The 19,073-nt window shown below is 32.4% G+C and overlaps 1 protein-coding gene across 1 annotated transcript in view; it reads left to right on the plus strand.

Moving 5' to 3' along the window:
- The first annotated feature begins 329 nt into the window (after positions 1-329).
- LOC108782982 (photoreceptor-specific nuclear receptor) overlaps positions 330-19,073 on the plus strand; it is a 35,135-nt gene continuing 16,391 nt past the window's right edge. The window contains 3 exon segments of the mRNA XM_083287344.1: positions 330-369; positions 911-1,064; positions 9,501-9,912. Coding sequence (XP_083143470.1) covers positions 950-1,064; positions 9,501-9,912 — 527 coding nt within the window. The 5' untranslated portion in view covers positions 330-369; positions 911-949.

The following is a 19,073-nucleotide window of genomic DNA, read 5'->3' on the forward strand; positions in this document are numbered from 1 at the left end:
AGATCCCGGATAGGGATGCCGCAAACGTCATACGCCAATCTAACATTGACGAAGGATCGTTCCGCTTACGCGTTAATCTCCAAGCGAAACGTCGATCGCAATAGCGCGTAAACGTTTACCCCCGGTTCGATCCTAATCGCGGTATCAAAATATCTTTTCTCACCTCTCACGTTCAACGTCGCGTAATCGAGCCTCGTGATTTGCGGCTTCCTTAGGATTGCCAAAGTGTTCCATTCTCTGATACCGGTGATTGTTGGATTGGAGAACTAGACCATAAATCGAATCGAGTCGGGCCGGTTAAAGAAGTTGGTGATAGAATAAAAAGCGTAGAAAATCAGTGATCAAAAGAAGTGACTTATGTTTTACAGTGTAGGTTTTGAATCTTAAATTGCTCCGCGTGTCTGCATAATTTTTAAATAGCCATAAGCATGTTAAAGCATTACTTTGAAATCACAATTTTTAATAAAATTAAGTTTCTCGTCACTAAAAAGAATAACATACTTTTTGAGAGAAATAAATACTATATTAAATAAGATGGCTACATTGTTAAAGAAGACTAAAAAGGATTACTGTTTAATTGATGTTTACTTGAGAAAAGAATTTTTATAAAAAAATATTTGAAATCATTTTTTTAACTTTAGTTTTAAAAACAGTTAAAAATCTTGAAAATAAGATCTTCTCTAAATTATAGGAATAAATTTACTGCGATATTTTGTTTGTTAAAATTGCTTTAATTTAATCTTTATCAAAATGAGCTGAAATTATGAATTTACTTCAGAGATATTGCATATTAAAACAAGTTAATTTCACCAGGTTGCGAGAAAGACATGTTTAAACTGCGTTTATATGTTTTATATTTTGTATTAAAATCGTTAAGTCACGGTATAAAGGAGTTATATAACGATTTTAGTGCGTTTGACATCTGATAACGAATGCTTGAGAAGGCACTATGAACGGGGCAGCGACAGTCACGGCCACTGAAGATCATCAACATCAGCAAACACAGAATGAAACGACTTCGGAACATCCACGGAGTCCCGCTAGTCCACTGAGTGCTAGACATGGTAAGATAACATATAAAGTATATTTAAATGTTAAAGATAATATCAAGATTGCAGACATACGTATAAATATTTAATGAACTTTCAAAACTTTTATACTGTGCGTGAAAATCAAATTGACTTAGATTTATAACGTTTTAACTTCTAGACGGTACTATCTATAGTTTCCATGCATGCATTTCCGCACTTTATTTATATTTGTCAGTAATTAACAAATATACACGGAGCATAATATAAATGAACAGAAAGAAGGTAAATTTTAATTAATAAATAATGTGTGTGTGTGCGTCCTTAAGAAGAATAGTGATTTATTTATTTAATTTTTAATAAATTATTAACGTTCAAAATAATTTATTATAATTTAAGATTTATTTATAACATATGTCAAACACGCGCATATCAGTGTACATACATAACATTTTCATATGCATATGTAGCATTATATAGAAAGATATAAAAACTTTTATAATTTTATAAATACCAATATAAACATAATATTTAAGTATATTTAAGAATTTTGCGAAGATTAACTGAATTTATCATTAATTTGTTTAGCTGTTTAATGTTTATATGTAAATTATTAATATTATTATTCTCCGTTGCATTTCTTTATTTAAGCTCGATAATGGATGTGATAAACTATGATACAATACGAAGGATTATCGTGCATATCAAAAAGGTTAAAAAGAAAGTATGTATTTGATGAACGCGAAATACATAGATGTGTCCACGTTATAATGCATCGTAACGTATTTCAACATTTTTAACACACGAAAATTAAGAATAAGAATAATTATCAATAAATGACAATAAAATATTGTTTATTAAGACAAAATCTAAAAAGATTGGAAAGGAAGCAGTGATTATACATATATAATATATATAATATTACAATTTTTGCTATGAATGATTGAAGACATTTAAATATATATTTTATAGTCTAATATCGTAGCGCGACATTTCTTTCACGGCATAATGTAATGGCGTAATATATTGCGTAATGTAATGCGTAAACTTACATCAAAGCGCGATTCTTCTTCCGCTCGCGTCGGGTCATCCAAGATTTGATTATTCTAATGGTATAATGGCGTTGCCTACGTGTTACCCTCTTTTTCCATTTATATCCCACCCTACGTCTGTAACTCGTATAAAAGTCCATCGCGGGGGTGAATCTGTGCGCATTCTGTCTTCTGTCCATCACTTCGTAATCCGTCGTTTCTTAACGAAATGATTCTCTTTGCCCAATTTACTAATCTTTTCACTAACTCCTTCTTCAATAATTGTGACATTTTCCAGTTTATTATAGATTGTTAATGATCCTAAACCGCACATAATTAGCACTGCTAATTAGCATATGCATTGGGTATGCATTTAGTAGAACGCAATAATCATATATTTCATAATTGTCTGCTGAACGGTGTCCTAAACGTACTTAATATCTCAACATGTTTACTCAGCAAGGTTGCTTGATTTCCAACAAATTATGACCCAACGTACCACTTACGTTGAGTATCCATCAAAACGTATTGATCAAAATGGCTGCCTCCAATATATCATTCTTTGAAACACAATATATGTACATACATATGACAATGTAATTTAAAATGTGGTACACGTGGAAAGTTCCTGCTGTCAATTACTGTCAATGGAAAATTAAAAATGTGTACAAATAATAACTCAAATATATTTTATATATAAATAGATAATATTTTCCGCATATCGTAAAAATTAGATTCTTCTATATTTACATCACATGCAATATCATAAAAGTATTTCAGCAGAACACTCAATATTGCAACTTTGCAGTTGCGTTCGGCTCTGAACGTATCCATTACGTCTCTCTGTATAGTTGTAGTATTTATTTGTATTTATTTATTACTAAATATAGTCAATATAGCTGTATTTAATATTATATATTTGCCAACGTCAAATATTATCGTCTTGATAACAGTACTTTGTTATCTATGATAGTAATAATAAAAGATTTGCACTTTCTGGCTTTTAAAAAATTAATATACATACATTTATGTTTTTTTTTTTGTATTTCTTAAATAAGAATCTATATTAAATTATATTTGTGTGTGCAACTACATAATAAAATTTATAGGTAACATACTTCTTTTAGTAAAAACGTAAGAAATGCCCACTACTGTCGCATTCGCGATACATTCATGAAATTAGCAAAGATGTATCGAAGAACAAATTTTTTTTATCTTTCTAACCAGTGCAATCCCTGGCCCCATTCACAATGACTCCCTCTAGCTTTTCCCGATGATCCTATAATACGAGGGCGCAGGTGGCGCCTTGCCATCCACCAGCATTGATATGCTAATGAAATTTGATGCCCCTGCTTTCGCGTGCGTTACTCTCGGCGCGGGTGGCTTATAGTGGGTGTGTATTTTATATTGGGCCATCATTTTTCTCCTTTCAGTTAACCCCGCGCGATCGACAGATTGCACTGGAACGAGATTTGATTAGCTTAATGCCATAATTTGCAATTGCGTGTATGTGTATATGTATACCTACGCGTTCTTAGATATATGATATACGGAAAAAACGATCACGGTTGCCGCGACCAAAAGTCGTCCATCAATACACACTTTTTGATTATAAGAACTATAATACACGATTGTGATAACCGTAAAATGCCGTATCTTAACATATGGTTGTTAAGATACGTCCATCTTATAGTCATAACAACTAAATGTATCGATGGACGAAAATTATCATTATTTCCAGTTGTGGCAATCGTGTAACATTTTTTCTGTGCAGATGTATACATAGTATGTATGAAACTAATATGAAAATGGAAAATAACGATTTTACAATTGTCTTATTTAATACTCTAGTTATGTAATGAGCAAACTATATAAATACAAAAATAATAATCGACTGTCACCGATTTATGAATGAAAAAATATTTATCGTAAAATTGATCGTATCTCAACATCTTATTTGGTAATAAAAGATATTATCATCGAACAGATCCTTTATTGTTCCAAAGACTGAAGCGCTTCAGAATATATTCTAGTAATCGACAGGATTAGGGGGGTATGTTAACGAGATCGAAAAGCTCATACGCTTACACAAAGTCACGTGAGTTCAATTACAATAAGATTAATATCGACCGCTTGACGTGATTTGATAGTGATCGAAGTTTCGACAGACGGATTGTTCGAGTGGCAAACGTGTTTGAAAATAGCAATAAGGTTTGAGTTTTCGAGACGTTGAGAAGAAGAGAAATTTTGGCTAAACGGTAAAGTATCTCTTTTTTCCGACCGCAAAGCTACTGTATTTGATAGCTTCACAGACACCCTACGGAAATCTTTGTTCTTCCTTTGCGTCCCCGAAGGCTTACCGATGGATTGCGAAGGCAAACAATATTTACATCGGGAAATGAGTTTGGAAAAAGCTCAGGAAGTAAGAGCGCTCGAATATAAATATTTATATGAAATGAATGAAGGGACCGGGACGATTCCTTTGTAACACGCGTAGGGCAACACGCGTCATTAACCTGCAGAATTACTTCAATCAAAATTTTCGGAAGCTGTCACAATTTTCCTTCCGTAAAACATACTTCTGTAATGTAAACGAATATCAATCGGAAATATTTATGTAAATCCATTAAACACATTTTGCAAACATTTTTATTTAGCGTAAATATACTTGAATTACCATCGCAGTTAAACGTCATTTTCTAACAGAGCGAATACATTTTGCACTATTTTTATTTACATCTAATAATATGTTTGTTTCAATTAAATTTAACATTTTATAAAATGCAATTACATTTTCTTCGAAATTTACAAGAATGCGGCGAGACAGTTAAATTTCTTTAAATAATGCTTGAAATGCAATACATTAGACCAATAATGTACAAACAAATATCAACGGAAAAGTATGCTGTGGCAATGAACATCTGCATGATTTAAAAATACGATTTTGGTTCTCTGCTTGGTTCGATTTTATTAGTTTCGATTTTATTATCTTCTTCTAAAATTTCCTATAATGATTATCCGATCTACTTATTAGAGTCACAATACCATAAGATACGGAAGATTAAATGAACAGTGTTATGTCTCCCCTCGGTGACAGAAGCCACGCTTAGCAAATACTCAATTTAGACTCACATCAATTCTTAGTAAGACACATAAGTATATCGTTTCAAGATGAAACTCGTCACGAAATCGCAGTCTTAAGCCTTTTGCTTGGTCTTAATAATTCTTACTTAAGCAGGGTATCGACACCAAATGGAGAAACGCTGTCCTTTAATCAAAACATCAAACTAATTTTTAATGCATAAAACCGCGTATGTATAATAAGAAGAGAGTGGAATCAAATTCGGATCCATGGATTGTTAGTCCACGGACCAAACGCGGAGCCAGCCGACGCGACGCGACACGACGCCTCGACTTTATTAGTCACGCCGCGCCGCCGGAGTCTTTAGTGAGGCACAAGATCTCACCAAAATCGTATTTGTCGGCTATTACTCGATCGAAAACTTTGTTTCGGTCTTGTTAATACTGCCTTGTTAGTACTGAGGTTAGATAAAATTCGTTTAAGATTTATTATATGGATTGACGGGATGACGCCAAAGTAACGCCTGCAAGTTTCATTGTGCTTAATTACTTCATAATCTTTATAAATCACCGTTATAAGTCACGCATTAATAACAGTTAATAATTTCAAATATATTTTATTGTTTAATTCGTGATAGTACCGCGGTAGTTTATATGTGAGCAATTAAAGATCCAAGCTAGACTGTTATAGGCTTCGTATTCGTATATTAGTTATGTTCTTACATTAACCGGTCTTTAGTATTGAATATTGTATATTTTACTGTTATTAGTTTTTCAAATTTCTTTAATTAAAATTGAATATTCAAATATTTAAATAATCTTAAAGGTACATCTGACATTTAATCACCGTTATACAAAACAGGATGACTTGTATCTATCCCGACGGAAAAGAGAAGATTCTCCTTTGTCGAAGATTACGAGAAAACTTCTAATTTGAATATCTATTTACAGATTCTTCCAGATAGAGGATCCTTCTAGCATTAAGAGGATTGTAATCTTAAATTAAATCTAGCTTACTCAGTATTTCATAGTCACATAATATTCTCCTACCTTTTAGAATTCCTTCTTGAGGCCATACGTCAGGAAAATTCTTTAAGAGGATATCGCAAAAGAGCAAAATATTTTTTTAATGCAGAAGACTCTCTAATTCAATTTCCTATAGAACCTTTCTTAATGTTTCTTTCTTACGAATAGCCCGTCCATTTTTCGTGGTGAGGTCGCGTACTTACCTCTTAGCGTATCCCCTTATTTTAGAAGCAATTTAAATAACCATAATGGAATTTCTTATAGAAAAATTTATCAGAGAATCTTTGTCAGAGCTCTACCTTTTTGTAAATAAATACGTATTTTACATACAAACATGTGCTTCATGTAAAATACTTCGCTTAGAGATGTTAAGAGGATTTCGTCACTTGTCAGCAGAACGTTTTCTTTTAGTGAATGTTAGCTGGTATGCGCAATTATTTGATGTGCGATTGGATATTTGACGACCCTTGTTTCTCGAAATCAATCAAGAATGTAGCGGGGAGTTTACGATCTGCCCTGGCTAGGGTTGGTCGCCTGAAACTGCGAAAGGGATTTTTGGGATTAAGCCGAAAGTAACGGTCGACTGCTCGAAATGAAAACGCCGAACTGATTGTGGAAAAATGATATTTTGATCATAAATCTGGAGTCTTTCATCGTGTATCGCCAAGAAGCGGTCCCGCGACCAAAAAAGATATACCTAAATGAATTGCCACAGTCAAACCTATAATTGCAGTTGAGGAAGTGATCCGATTTTATTTTTCCTCGCTTGGTTGTGATACAATATGGGGATACATAAAGAATTATATTGATTTTCATTTTCAAAATAAAGTGATTATTTAATACATGATAAATGAAACTAATTTTTATATTATATACAAAGTTGTAGAAAATTATAATGTTAAAAACTGTTAAAAACTGTTGCCTTTTTGTCTCATTGAAAATGTAATGAATTAAATTAATAGAAATATGTAAATGCCATAAGTAATTCAGCTAAATTGGAGCTCGTTATAATTAAAACTGTAATTAAAGTTATAATCACAGGTAAGCGCGAGGTAATTTAACAATCGAACGATATTTTCAATTAAATTGCGCAAGGATCAAACTAATATTATTAACAATTCCAATTTTATTTTATGTTTGTAATTTGCGTGCAAATACCTCCACAAATGCGTTTAATAAAAGTACAAAATTATTCGATGTTTCGATCTGAAATGAGGAAATACGAAGTGGGTGTCGAATTACAATAACACACTTTTTCACCATTTTTAGCGATCGCACCTTCCTTGAGAAAATCGAAAGACGCTGTCGTTGAAATGTCTCTGCAATTGTATGTATATTAAGTCTACTACAGGACTACTAATTCCTGAGTGTTAATGTTGAAGAATCCAACAATAATTTGCGAATTTATCTCTTTGCAATATAATTTTTCCTCTTCGTTCCTTTTTAAAAAACTTTGACGCCTATATGACGTCAAATAATATACATTAACTTATAATTTTTTACTCGTATTAGATCTTTTTATTGATATAAATAATTCTCAGTTATATTATAATTTATATAATTAACACGTTCTTTGAGTTCAATATGCTTTTGATACCAAACTCGCTAACTTAGACAGATTGTAACTTATAATAAGAAATTAATGTACTGTCACGTATTCGTAAAAACAATTTCATATTGTATATGATGCTGACCCCTTTATCTTCTCATGTGGAGCATAGGACGTCTACAGGCCTCTTCCACTTTTGTCCAAGGCCTATGTTCGTTTCTTGAATCAGATTGTTTTTTTTTTCCTGAATTTGCGGGTGATTGATCCACAGAATCCTATCTTACTCATTGTCAGATATTAGAGCATATATATCTACTGACATATAGGACCTACAATTTAACGCCTAATCCGAACGGTGCTGATGATCATAGATTTTTTAATCACCAGGTGGAACCATTTTTCGGCTCCTTAGACGAGAACAATCGCATTTAGACACAGGTAGAATCGAACTCAGATCTACAGATCGCCAAGTCAATCGCATCGAGTGGTGAGCCACTCGACGCCACCATATTGTATATATAATATTTAACAAGTAAAAGATATAATAAAGAGAAACAGAGTTACGAGCCAATAAATTCGTTTTTAATAAAAAAAAATAATTTGCATGTTTTCAATCAGAAAAAGAGACCTTTTCATTGTTTGCAAGTATTGAAAATATCTATCATCTCCCGGTTTAGACACGCATTTTGATTTTTTTGTATCGCTTTTATACCGTTTTTTTTTTTTACAAATCTTAAAAGTAGTTACGTTTTCTCTTCTTATTTCTTAAAATACGTTTAAGATAAACCCGAAAAAAATGATCCATGTATAATTGTACGTGATTATACATGGACATACAAAATCATGTATTAGATAATGTATAATGATAATGATAATGATGATGATAATGTATAATGATGATGTATAATGATTGAGTGTATATTCTTACATGGTCTTATACATTTTCATGTACAGATTTGTATAAAACCATACATGAATGTATGCGGATTATTATACAACCATCCATCACATGTACAATATTTCCATACAGCCGAATTTTTAATATTTGAAACTGTTCTGGGAAGATCGATCAGCAAACATGAAAATTGTTTTTCATAAATAAGGACCATCTTAATGATAATGAACCAAGTATGATCGTACATGACCATATAATATATTATACATATATATGATCATGTCAGGTCAAAACTCTGGTTTAAAAAAGAATTTTGCTGAACTTGACTAAAAATGATACAATTTCAACGGAATTGCTGAACATTTGCTAAAATTTTATTAAATGTGATTTTTTAAGTTAACTGAAAAAAAATTGATCCAAATTTTTTCTGAAATGTTGAAATTTTGTTAAAAATAAATTTCTTAACTAAAAATCGCTCTCACACACACACACGCACACACAAATTAAAATAAAATTTTTCTGAAATGCTAAAATTTAAAAATGCTGAAATTTTGATAATAAGTTTTTTAAAACGTGGAATAAGCAAAATTTTTCATCAGAATAACTCATGCATAATCATGTATAGAGTTTCCAACATGATTATAATATATGATCACATATGATCAGGTTTTTTCCCAGGAGATTATATATCATTTATTTATATTTCAGGCGAGAAATCTTTGCTATATAATAATTAAATGATTAAATAAACATACTCTTAAAAATAATTAAGTAAATAGACAAACTTACACTTTAACAATTACATTGATTATTATTGTAGTATTTCTTTTTCTCTTTTTTATCAGATCTATTAATTGTAAAAATTATGTAAATATTTTCTCATTCCACAGACTCTGGCGAGAGCAGCGTCATTTCCCCGGGTTTGCCGGAACGTTACAGTCCTTTAGGAGCGACGGGGTCTACATCGAGCCATGATCCTTACGCCTCCCGATCGGTTCAGGAATGTCCGGTACCCCTCTGCAGAGGAATGCCGACGGACTTTCCTCTAGCCCGATCACCGTATCTAACTGCGCTTGGGAACGGTCATCCGCACTTGCTGGGTCAAGTACAGCATCAGCAGCAGCAGCAACAGCAACAGCAGCAACCGCAGCAGCCACAGCATGGCAGCAAACCACCGCGTAGTCTCGGCCTCATATGCGTGGTCTGTGGCGACACTAGTTCCGGCAAACATTATGGAATACTTGCCTGCAACGGCTGCAGTGGTTTTTTCAAAAGGAGCGTTAGACGAAAGCTGATATATAGGTGAGTTTAATTCTTTATATTCAGAGGAATTGAAGGATATAGGAATAAATTGTTGGGATATATGGAGATTTCTTAGAGAAAAGGTGGTATAGTATTATGGTCACAGCGTAGATTTCATGGATTCTTCTATCTTCGTTATTAAGTAGCGAATTCTAGTGATTACTTAGGGAACATTTGTTCACTAGGTCGTAATTTACCATAACATTAATGTACCAATATACACAATAATCAGCATTTATTACAAAGTATTTTTACTTTCAAGCGTTTCGAAACGTTTTTAAGGCGCACTTTAGTATTTATAATTACACTTTCTCATGCTTCAAATTAAACGTATGTTGTTATACCAATATACGTATATTCGATGTTGTTTATTGAATATTTTTAGTGTATACATTTCGATACTTATACAAAGTTAAACGCGTTGCTGCTTCCTTTTTGAAGTTTTTGCATCAAAATAATTATATTAGTAGAATTTTAATAAGTAACATTTTTTAATCAATCAAGTTGGGCAAAAATGCGATTGCGTTTTCTACGATACGGAAGATTATATGATACAAAAGCATTGAAGAGATAACAATATTCGTTATGGTCAAATATCCTTCGCGCACAATAGTTCATCGATGCACTCGTTAACAGTCTGGCAACTCAATCCGTGATGGGAAAAGAATTGTATGCCATGGATATCATCGCTTTCGGCTTTCGAGGGCCGTCGGGCACGACGCCGCCACTTTACATTTCAGTCACGAAGCCGAGCCTGTTCATTTTTCAAAAAGCACGCACGCATGGAGGGTTAATAGCTAGCATATCGAGTGTTGCGTGCGCCTGCGTACTCCTATAACGTGGAGTGGGACAGGCGAGACCGAAACAGCCGATTCCGACTCGCGTATACGAGAAGGATCCGATGGAGATGGATGGTCGTTCCCAAGGGACAGTAATAGTTCCTCGTACGAGCGCCACCGGCTTTACCGCCGGTTCAGATATCCGGATATAACTCGTCGCCGATGCGGCAACAGCGGCCGTAGCAGCGGTTCTTCGGTTAGCTCTCGATGGGCCCCCGGCGGATTCGACATTACACCATTCTACATTGTGGCCCGGCATTATAGGATGAGTTTACTCAACTTTGCCCACATGGTTTCGGCTCAATGTTTAACTCGATATTAACCCCCGGATGATTCGTGCCACCGATAATTTCTTTTTCATTTCGACATGATTCCCTTTTTCCCCTCCTTTCCCCTCCCTTCCTCTCAATCCTCCTCCTTTTTCACCTTCTCCTCCTCTTCTCTTTCTTTTTCCTTCCTCTTTTTCCTATACTCTTCCTCACCATTCTCTATTTTCCAGCAGACAAACTGACATTACTTACCATTTTGACGTCAAAGTAGTGACTACTGTTTGTTGAATTGTAATATCCACATTTGACTGACGAATATATTAAAGGAATAAAATACATTAAATGATGAAAGAAATAACATTTAGTGAAAAATAAATATATTAGATGCAGCTCTCAAAGTTCCCATTTTTTGAACACAAAGCAGAGGCAAGGAAGACACAGCCTTTGTTGTTGGAGTAGTAACATTTGCGTGCGAGAGTTCAAGTACAAGCCCCGCGGGAGCCTGTGCGAACATTTCGTTCTTGTCCACGCACGATGCACTTAATTGCATCTAACCGATCCATGAGGATTTGCGCTAATCCGACGATTGTGACGGCGCGCCATCACGGCGAATCGCGTCGGGACGCATCTGTCGTATTTCGGTCCCCTCTCTGCGGATAATTGGTTATCTGTGCGGAGGCTCTTCAGTCTTTACTGCATTATAACTGCCCGACGAGAGTGAAACGGCATCCTCTCGTCTTTCTATTTTCGCAAATGACAAAATTAAATATCGCACAGTGATCTAAAATTCGCAAAAGCTGGCCAAAAATCAAATTTTCAAAGATTCATTTCAATTTTCTTTCTTGATGTATTATCCCATATATCCGTTACATGATATATGTATAATAATTCTTTGTTTGCTAAACAAAATAATTTAAAAGTACCAGTACCGAGCTTAACAATTTGATACGCGTTTTAAGAATACAGTATTGTGTTTGCTGATACAACATTAATAATATAGATACAGATTTTTAATTCATTTACATTTTACGTAATGCACTAATAATAGTTTAGTTTAATCCATAAATGACATTTAAGTGCAAATTCTCATAAGCAAAATTGCCAACTTGATGTGTTATACTTGAAAAAATTCGTTTTATCCTTAGCTCTCAATTACCCACTAATTAATTTCACATTTATTATTATTGGTTTTATTTAATACAGTTTTGAATGAGAGAATAACATTTCGTTTTATAAAAATATAATATTACCAATCGATTATTTTGAAAATTTTACAACGCAAGAGTTTTACTTTAATTTCGTTTTTAACTTTCTGCAGAAATATATAATAAAACATTAAAAACGCTCGTTACAAATTTGTACCAAAGTGTTTTTTGAATATAATAATGCCTTTTAATCCTTAAAGTATACGTCCATTTTGAGCGCAACGAATGCTCATTACAAAAAATAAAATAAGTTTCTTTTATAAATGTTTGAATATCAATTATAATCCTATAGTACACTATAATTCAATTATCATCTTGTAACAATACTTTAGATAAATTGTACAAAGACATAAATCGAACACAATACAAAATCAATTTTGTTACTCGGACGATACGAAGATAGAAGAAAAATGACAGTAAGATCATGTTATTTGCATTAACATTTGCGTCATCACATTTAAGAAAGACTATTCCGTATAGAAAATACAATAAAGGATTTAACCATCGATACAGCTTAATCAACTCCTCCCTACTCAATTTCTATACTAACATATGATAAAATCTAAAAAAATAATTTATAAAGTAACATTTCCAACTCTAATATAAATAATGTATAGGTAATTATGTAATATATATAGAAGGTCGCCTGGATATATCGCCTTGACATATGTTGTCAAGGTCATAACTTCAAGCGACCTTCAGAAAGTTTTAAGGTCTTCGGCACTCGTTATTCTTTAAAAAGTTATTAACAAAAAAAGTTTAAAAAATAACGTATTATAATATTACAAATTATCCTATACTTTCCCTTGCTTACGTAAAGGCTTTCCACGCGAAATAAGATCCACTTCACCTTTCCCCTACCTAGGGACGCACGACTTTCCACGCAAAGCAGGGTTCATTCCACCCTTTCCTCCCTTCTTAGGAATGCACGACTTTTTATGCGGGTAAATCTTACTTTGCAAGTCGCACGCCTAGGCAAAGAGGGAGGGAACCCTCTTCGCGTGGAAAGACGTGTATCCCTAAGCAGAATATCTTTATTTCAATATTTTTATATGCAAAATAAGTAGAGAAATCATATTAAACAAAAAAGTTAAATAACTCAATTTTTTATTATAAATTAATATGACTTTCTTTTATCGCGACTCCATCTAGAAAAGAAAATAAGTTTTGCTAATACAATAACTATCATAACAATAAAAGTCAAATTAGAAGTTATGACCGTCGTTTATTATTTATTTATATTATTAAAAATGTTATGGATTGTAATCTTTTAACAACGTGAATGTATTATTATATTATAATAACAATGAAAAGAAAGAAAATCCTATAGCATGCGATTATTTTGAAATTATTTAATAACAATTTGTAGAAATTTATGTAATAAATTAATACAGAATTCAACTGTACTTAACATTCAATAAAATGTAGATTTGCTTTCCTTATCATTAATGTGAAAGGATCATACTTAATGCGCTGTTTATTTGACAATTATAATACATTTATGCTACACGTAACTGACATGGCTGCACATGAATCTAGATATTCGTGTTATCTCGCATATGCACTCATACTTGTAATTCCTCATGAATTATCACAGAAATTCTTATCAAAATACAGAAAATATTATAATTCGAGATTAGACTTACGAGAATAAATCAAATTAATTAAGAAAAAGAAATTGTATTTTCAGTCAGAGCGGATTTCAATGCTTAATTGTTTTGCGATATGAATTTATATATACATATCCAATTCTGCAAACCTGCGTCGACATCTTTTACAATCTTGAAGCGCAAGGATATAATTAGAGTAGTAACATCACACTTAAATTGACAAGCTATTTAACAATTTTTGATGCTAATGAGCATTTAATGAGGATATTAATATAATTACATATTTTCTCTCTCTCTCCCTCTCTTTTTACTTTAAAACGAGAGACACAAGTTTTATGTTTTACTTAAATTTTGTAGAAAAATATTAACTTAGCTGAAATTCAACCCGGATCTACCGTGCGGACGTCCTTCCAATTCGATCACCGGGATTTCAGTAAAATTCCTTGCAACAAATTATTGCGAAGAATATTATTGAAATCTCGATGATCGAATTGGAAGGACGTTCGCGCGGAATACGGGAAATCCAGTGGGAATCACGGCTAAGGTAATATTTTTCGCAAAATAAAATTATTTGCATTTTTTAAGAATCTTATTAACATTAAATTATTAGTACTTTTAAAGATTGCAGTGTTCAATAACATCAAGAATTATTAATTTATCAATTTAATATGTGATATTATACTACTCTAGTTCTGTTCACATATGATTGTGTTTTAAGACTAAAAATGACCTTGATGCGCTATTTGCAGAATTGAATTTGTATAATGTAAATTCATACTGATATATTTAAACATTAAGGTTTGCTTTAACCGAAACTAGAATTTCTCTTTCTTAATTTAACAAAAAATATTGTTTTCGTTTAAAATAAAAAAAAATTTGTTTACCATAATTTTAATGTATATGCTTACATTTACATGAAAGACCAACTTTAAATATACAAAGTTCATATCTTTTGCATTTTACAATTTTTTGAACAGTAGCATATAACGACATACCATTATTTTTAGGCATCGGCTTAATCGCACCTATTATGCTTTTGTCCTTTCCGCAAAGTACACCCTAGCCGCGTATGAGAGAATTAATGAAGCTTCCTGCCAGCGGTTATCGCTAAATCGCTGTTAGCGCAATTTTAACAAACGTCAGTCACAAGAAATCGAACGCTATCTTGTCCTGAGGCGGTGTAACACGAAGGGTCCGCCAACAGAACCAGTCTCTTGGCGTGGTGCCGTCACGTCAGCGGGGGGTTCACCGTGCAAATTGATTTGCGTTCACACCCCAGTGGATCCACGGGGTACAAGACTAGTACCCTCCTGCGAGGACCCCCTCCTGTATTCATCCTTCAGAAGCACATCATACATTTATTTACGCATCTCTCTGTTCTATGAGCAGCTGGCATTGTTCGCCTCATTGAATTACCGGAAGCATGTGCTGCCGGTTATCACGCCCGTCGATTGCCTTGTTTCTTGTTGTCGGATGCACGTCGTGGATGCGCTGGATATGCATTGTTTATTGCTAATATCGTCCAGCAAAGCGACAGATTCGATGTAACCCTTTAACTAATAAGCCTCTATTAAACTATCTTTCGGATTTAACATGCTATTATGAATACTAAGAGGAGATAAATGATGCGTATTGAACTATACAGGATGTCCTTGTATAAGTGCAGGCCACCCCTCTTTATTTCGTAATCTAAGAATCTAACAGAGATGGATCTGATAAATATGGTCTCAAATTAAACGGTTTTAACTAAACTTTATCGTCAGCACAGTGGTGGTCACTAAAAAAAAATTATTTATGGGAGTACAAATTAGTTCGGTCCGTTTTCCAAAAGATGATCGCGTCCAAAGACTAGTCATTTTTTCGAAATGGAATTCGAAAATTTCCTGAGAGATGGGAAAAAGTAATAGCCAGCGATGGACAATACTTTAATTAATCTGTTCATTCATTTTATTTTGAAATAAATGCATTTTTGAACACAAAAAATAAACCGAACTAATTTGTACACCTATATTAAAGAACGGAGATATATATTGTATATAACTTCTGTACAATAAAGTAAATATTTCGATATAATAAAAAAGTTGTACCGTCCGTTCTAACGATACATGATATAAGTAAATTATTTTACAAATTATACAGACTATTTTGATTTAAACTTTTACGAACGATTAATACCTTTTCTTGACTTGTGTTGTGGCCAACTTCCGACTCTCGCATTAATTAGGTGATAACAGGTTATTTCGCATTCCATACTCCAATATGTCCTTAATGTAGCTTCCACTCATTCCAGTAGAAGCTACGACAGTAGCATGTTGGAGTATATTGGAGCATGCGACGCAAACAAATCTGTTATCGTCTAATTAATATGAAAGTCAGAAAATGCGGACGACTACAATCTTTTAATTTTGGCCTTGCGATGCAACAGGCTGAAACTAAAAGATAGCAATTGTAAAATTTTAATCCAAAATATCCGATATAATTTGTAAAACAGTTTTGTTATATCACGCATTGTTGTATTCGTTAGAACGGATACTACAACTTTGTTATATCAAGTATTTACTTTATCGTCAAAAATTATTACGCAAATCTTTCTATTCTGTAACATAAATATAATTTTTTTCAGTGGTCATTTTACTTACAATAAAGTTTAGTTAGAACCGTTTAATTTAAGACTATACTTATCAAGTCTATCTCTGTTAGTTCACAAGATAAAAAGAGCTACGGAGTATAATGCATTGGAAAAGATTATAAATAAATAATACAAAGTTTATTATTATTATTATTAAGGAGCATAAATATGAGAATTAATAATTTTTTATTTAATCTGTTCCGAGAAGTACAGAGTTATATTACTTTATATTACTTATTGTAAATTGTTAATCCTTAAAAATCATATAAAATATTGTATATATTTGATAAATTCGTAAAATTATTTCCCTCTTACTCTTATTTATTATAAAAATAATGATTCTAAGCTTGAATGACGTCGAATTCTAATAAGTTTGTCATCCTTCGCAGGATCATTCAATCCTTGACGACAACGTTTCATCAACAATCGTCGTAACTCCGTAGCTTTTGTCCCTCGCGGAAAGTTGAAGAAATTCGGGCGCACTTGTCGGAAATCCGGGGTGCGCACTCTTCGGGACGTGGTGCTAAATTCGATTACTTTCATTGTTGAGATAACTCAGTTATCCCTCCGAGCTGACTAACGTAAAGAGGCGACTGTCCGGGGTCACGTACCTTCTTCTTATCCCTCTTAATCTCGTCCAATTCAACGACAGCGTCCCTGCCATTTCGTTATCAAACCTTAAAGGAGTCCTATTTTCCTTCCCTTGTTATATACGGCAAACCTCTGTGATTTGAAACCGAAAATCTTTACGCAATCCAGGTTGAATCATAGGTGTGAATACAACTTTCAAACATCGAAGTAGATGTTTCATCTTTACATCAAGGAATAGTTAAAAAATGGAGTCACATAAATGTAGCGAAATCACACATTTAAAGGAAAATGCAACTGCCGAGAGGCCTCCTCGTAAAAAAAAAAAACAAATCTGCAATAGTATGCATCTGTAATAACGTGGATGCGAAAAACTATTGATTTGATAATTATACTATTAATTATACACTATACTATTAATTATACATTCCGTTTTGTTAGATTTTAGTAATATTATAAATTTATGTATTATAGCTTCCAAATTATATGTATATTTAAAATATATATATAATTATATTTCATACTTATGTATACATATTTACCTATATATGTATCTATATGTATAAACCTACCAATATATAAATAAAATTTATTTTTTGTAATTGCATATATATATTATGAATAATAATATCTTATGGTATTTAATAATAGAATATTTTTAAACATTATATGATACTGGATACAGATCAAAAACTTTAACGATTTCAGACTAATGTCGTCTCTGAGACCGAGCGTCGCGCGCTACGATAAAACAGCAATGAAATGAGGAGTAGGAATGGATGATAATATGAATACCGACACATTTCAATTTTAAACCAAAAGTACCCGATTCTGCCCCTGTATTCTGTAGCTCGTTATGTAATCGTTATGAACAAATAATGACTGCATAACGAGAACAAAGACCCTCGACAACTCGGATTCTATATATATATATATATATATATATATATATCTCAGATATATGTATATATTTGATTTTGCAAACCGAGTGCCGAAACAATACTTTTTCTGGATATTCCATATTTCATGTGGACATCCTCACCATTCACAATCATCAAAGTTTCAATAATAATTGTTGTAATAACCAAAAATAGTAAAAAAAAAGAAAACAGTTATAATTTGAAACAGATCGATGTGTGTGTAAGAATGAATATAATTAAAATAAGAAAACTCCCCCCTATTCTAAGATTAAAGCAGATCTCAGTACTTAACATTTATGTGTAAATTTATATACATTGCACATTCTGCAAACCGCGCACCAACATTTTTTTCAATCTTATAAAACGTGCAATCATGAGCCGTACTGAAGTAACATTGCATACTAAATTGTCAAGCAATTCAATAATTTTTTACGTTAATAAACATCTTTATAAGAATATTAATAATCTGATATTAATGAGAATCTTAAAATTATAATTAATAAAATTATAACAAAATTATAATAAATTATACAACAAAATTTATTTTAACAATCAAACTGAATCAATAATAACCTTTAATTTTCAATATATAGCATCTTGTTTTAATTAAAGCCAATTTCTAATAATCACAAAATTTTAGAAAAAAATATCTATAAAGATAAAACAGTTTCGAGCAAAATGTGTTTTGGTCACATTGTTTTTTCTAAATAAAGGTGCCAAAACTGTGAAAGTAACATCTATCTTTTAAATGGAATAATATGATTCTCTTTTATATAATATGATTCCTCTAACAATTTTATAGATAAAAGTAATAAAATAAAAATATGAAAAAACCAATAATTTACGACACAATATAATTATTATTATATCTACTTTATTCTGGCACATATTGACATAAAATGTTAAATATCTCGTAAACCGTTTCGTAATTTTTTAATAATTGTACCTTAATACATTTATAAACAGAATAATGAAATAAATCAATTTGTGAAAAAAAACATATAATAAAATTGTTTATAAAAATATAAATAGGCAAAATGGGTATTTTTTTTAAATATGTAATTACGTGTTTTTTTTTTATATTAACTGACTTCTCTCGTT

The sequence above is a fragment of the Cyphomyrmex costatus genome, unplaced genomic scaffold, assembly GCF_001594065.2.
Source record: "Cyphomyrmex costatus isolate MS0001 unplaced genomic scaffold, Ccosl1.0 scaffold14, whole genome shotgun sequence".
Taxonomy (NCBI): Eukaryota; Metazoa; Arthropoda; class Insecta; order Hymenoptera; family Formicidae; genus Cyphomyrmex; species Cyphomyrmex costatus.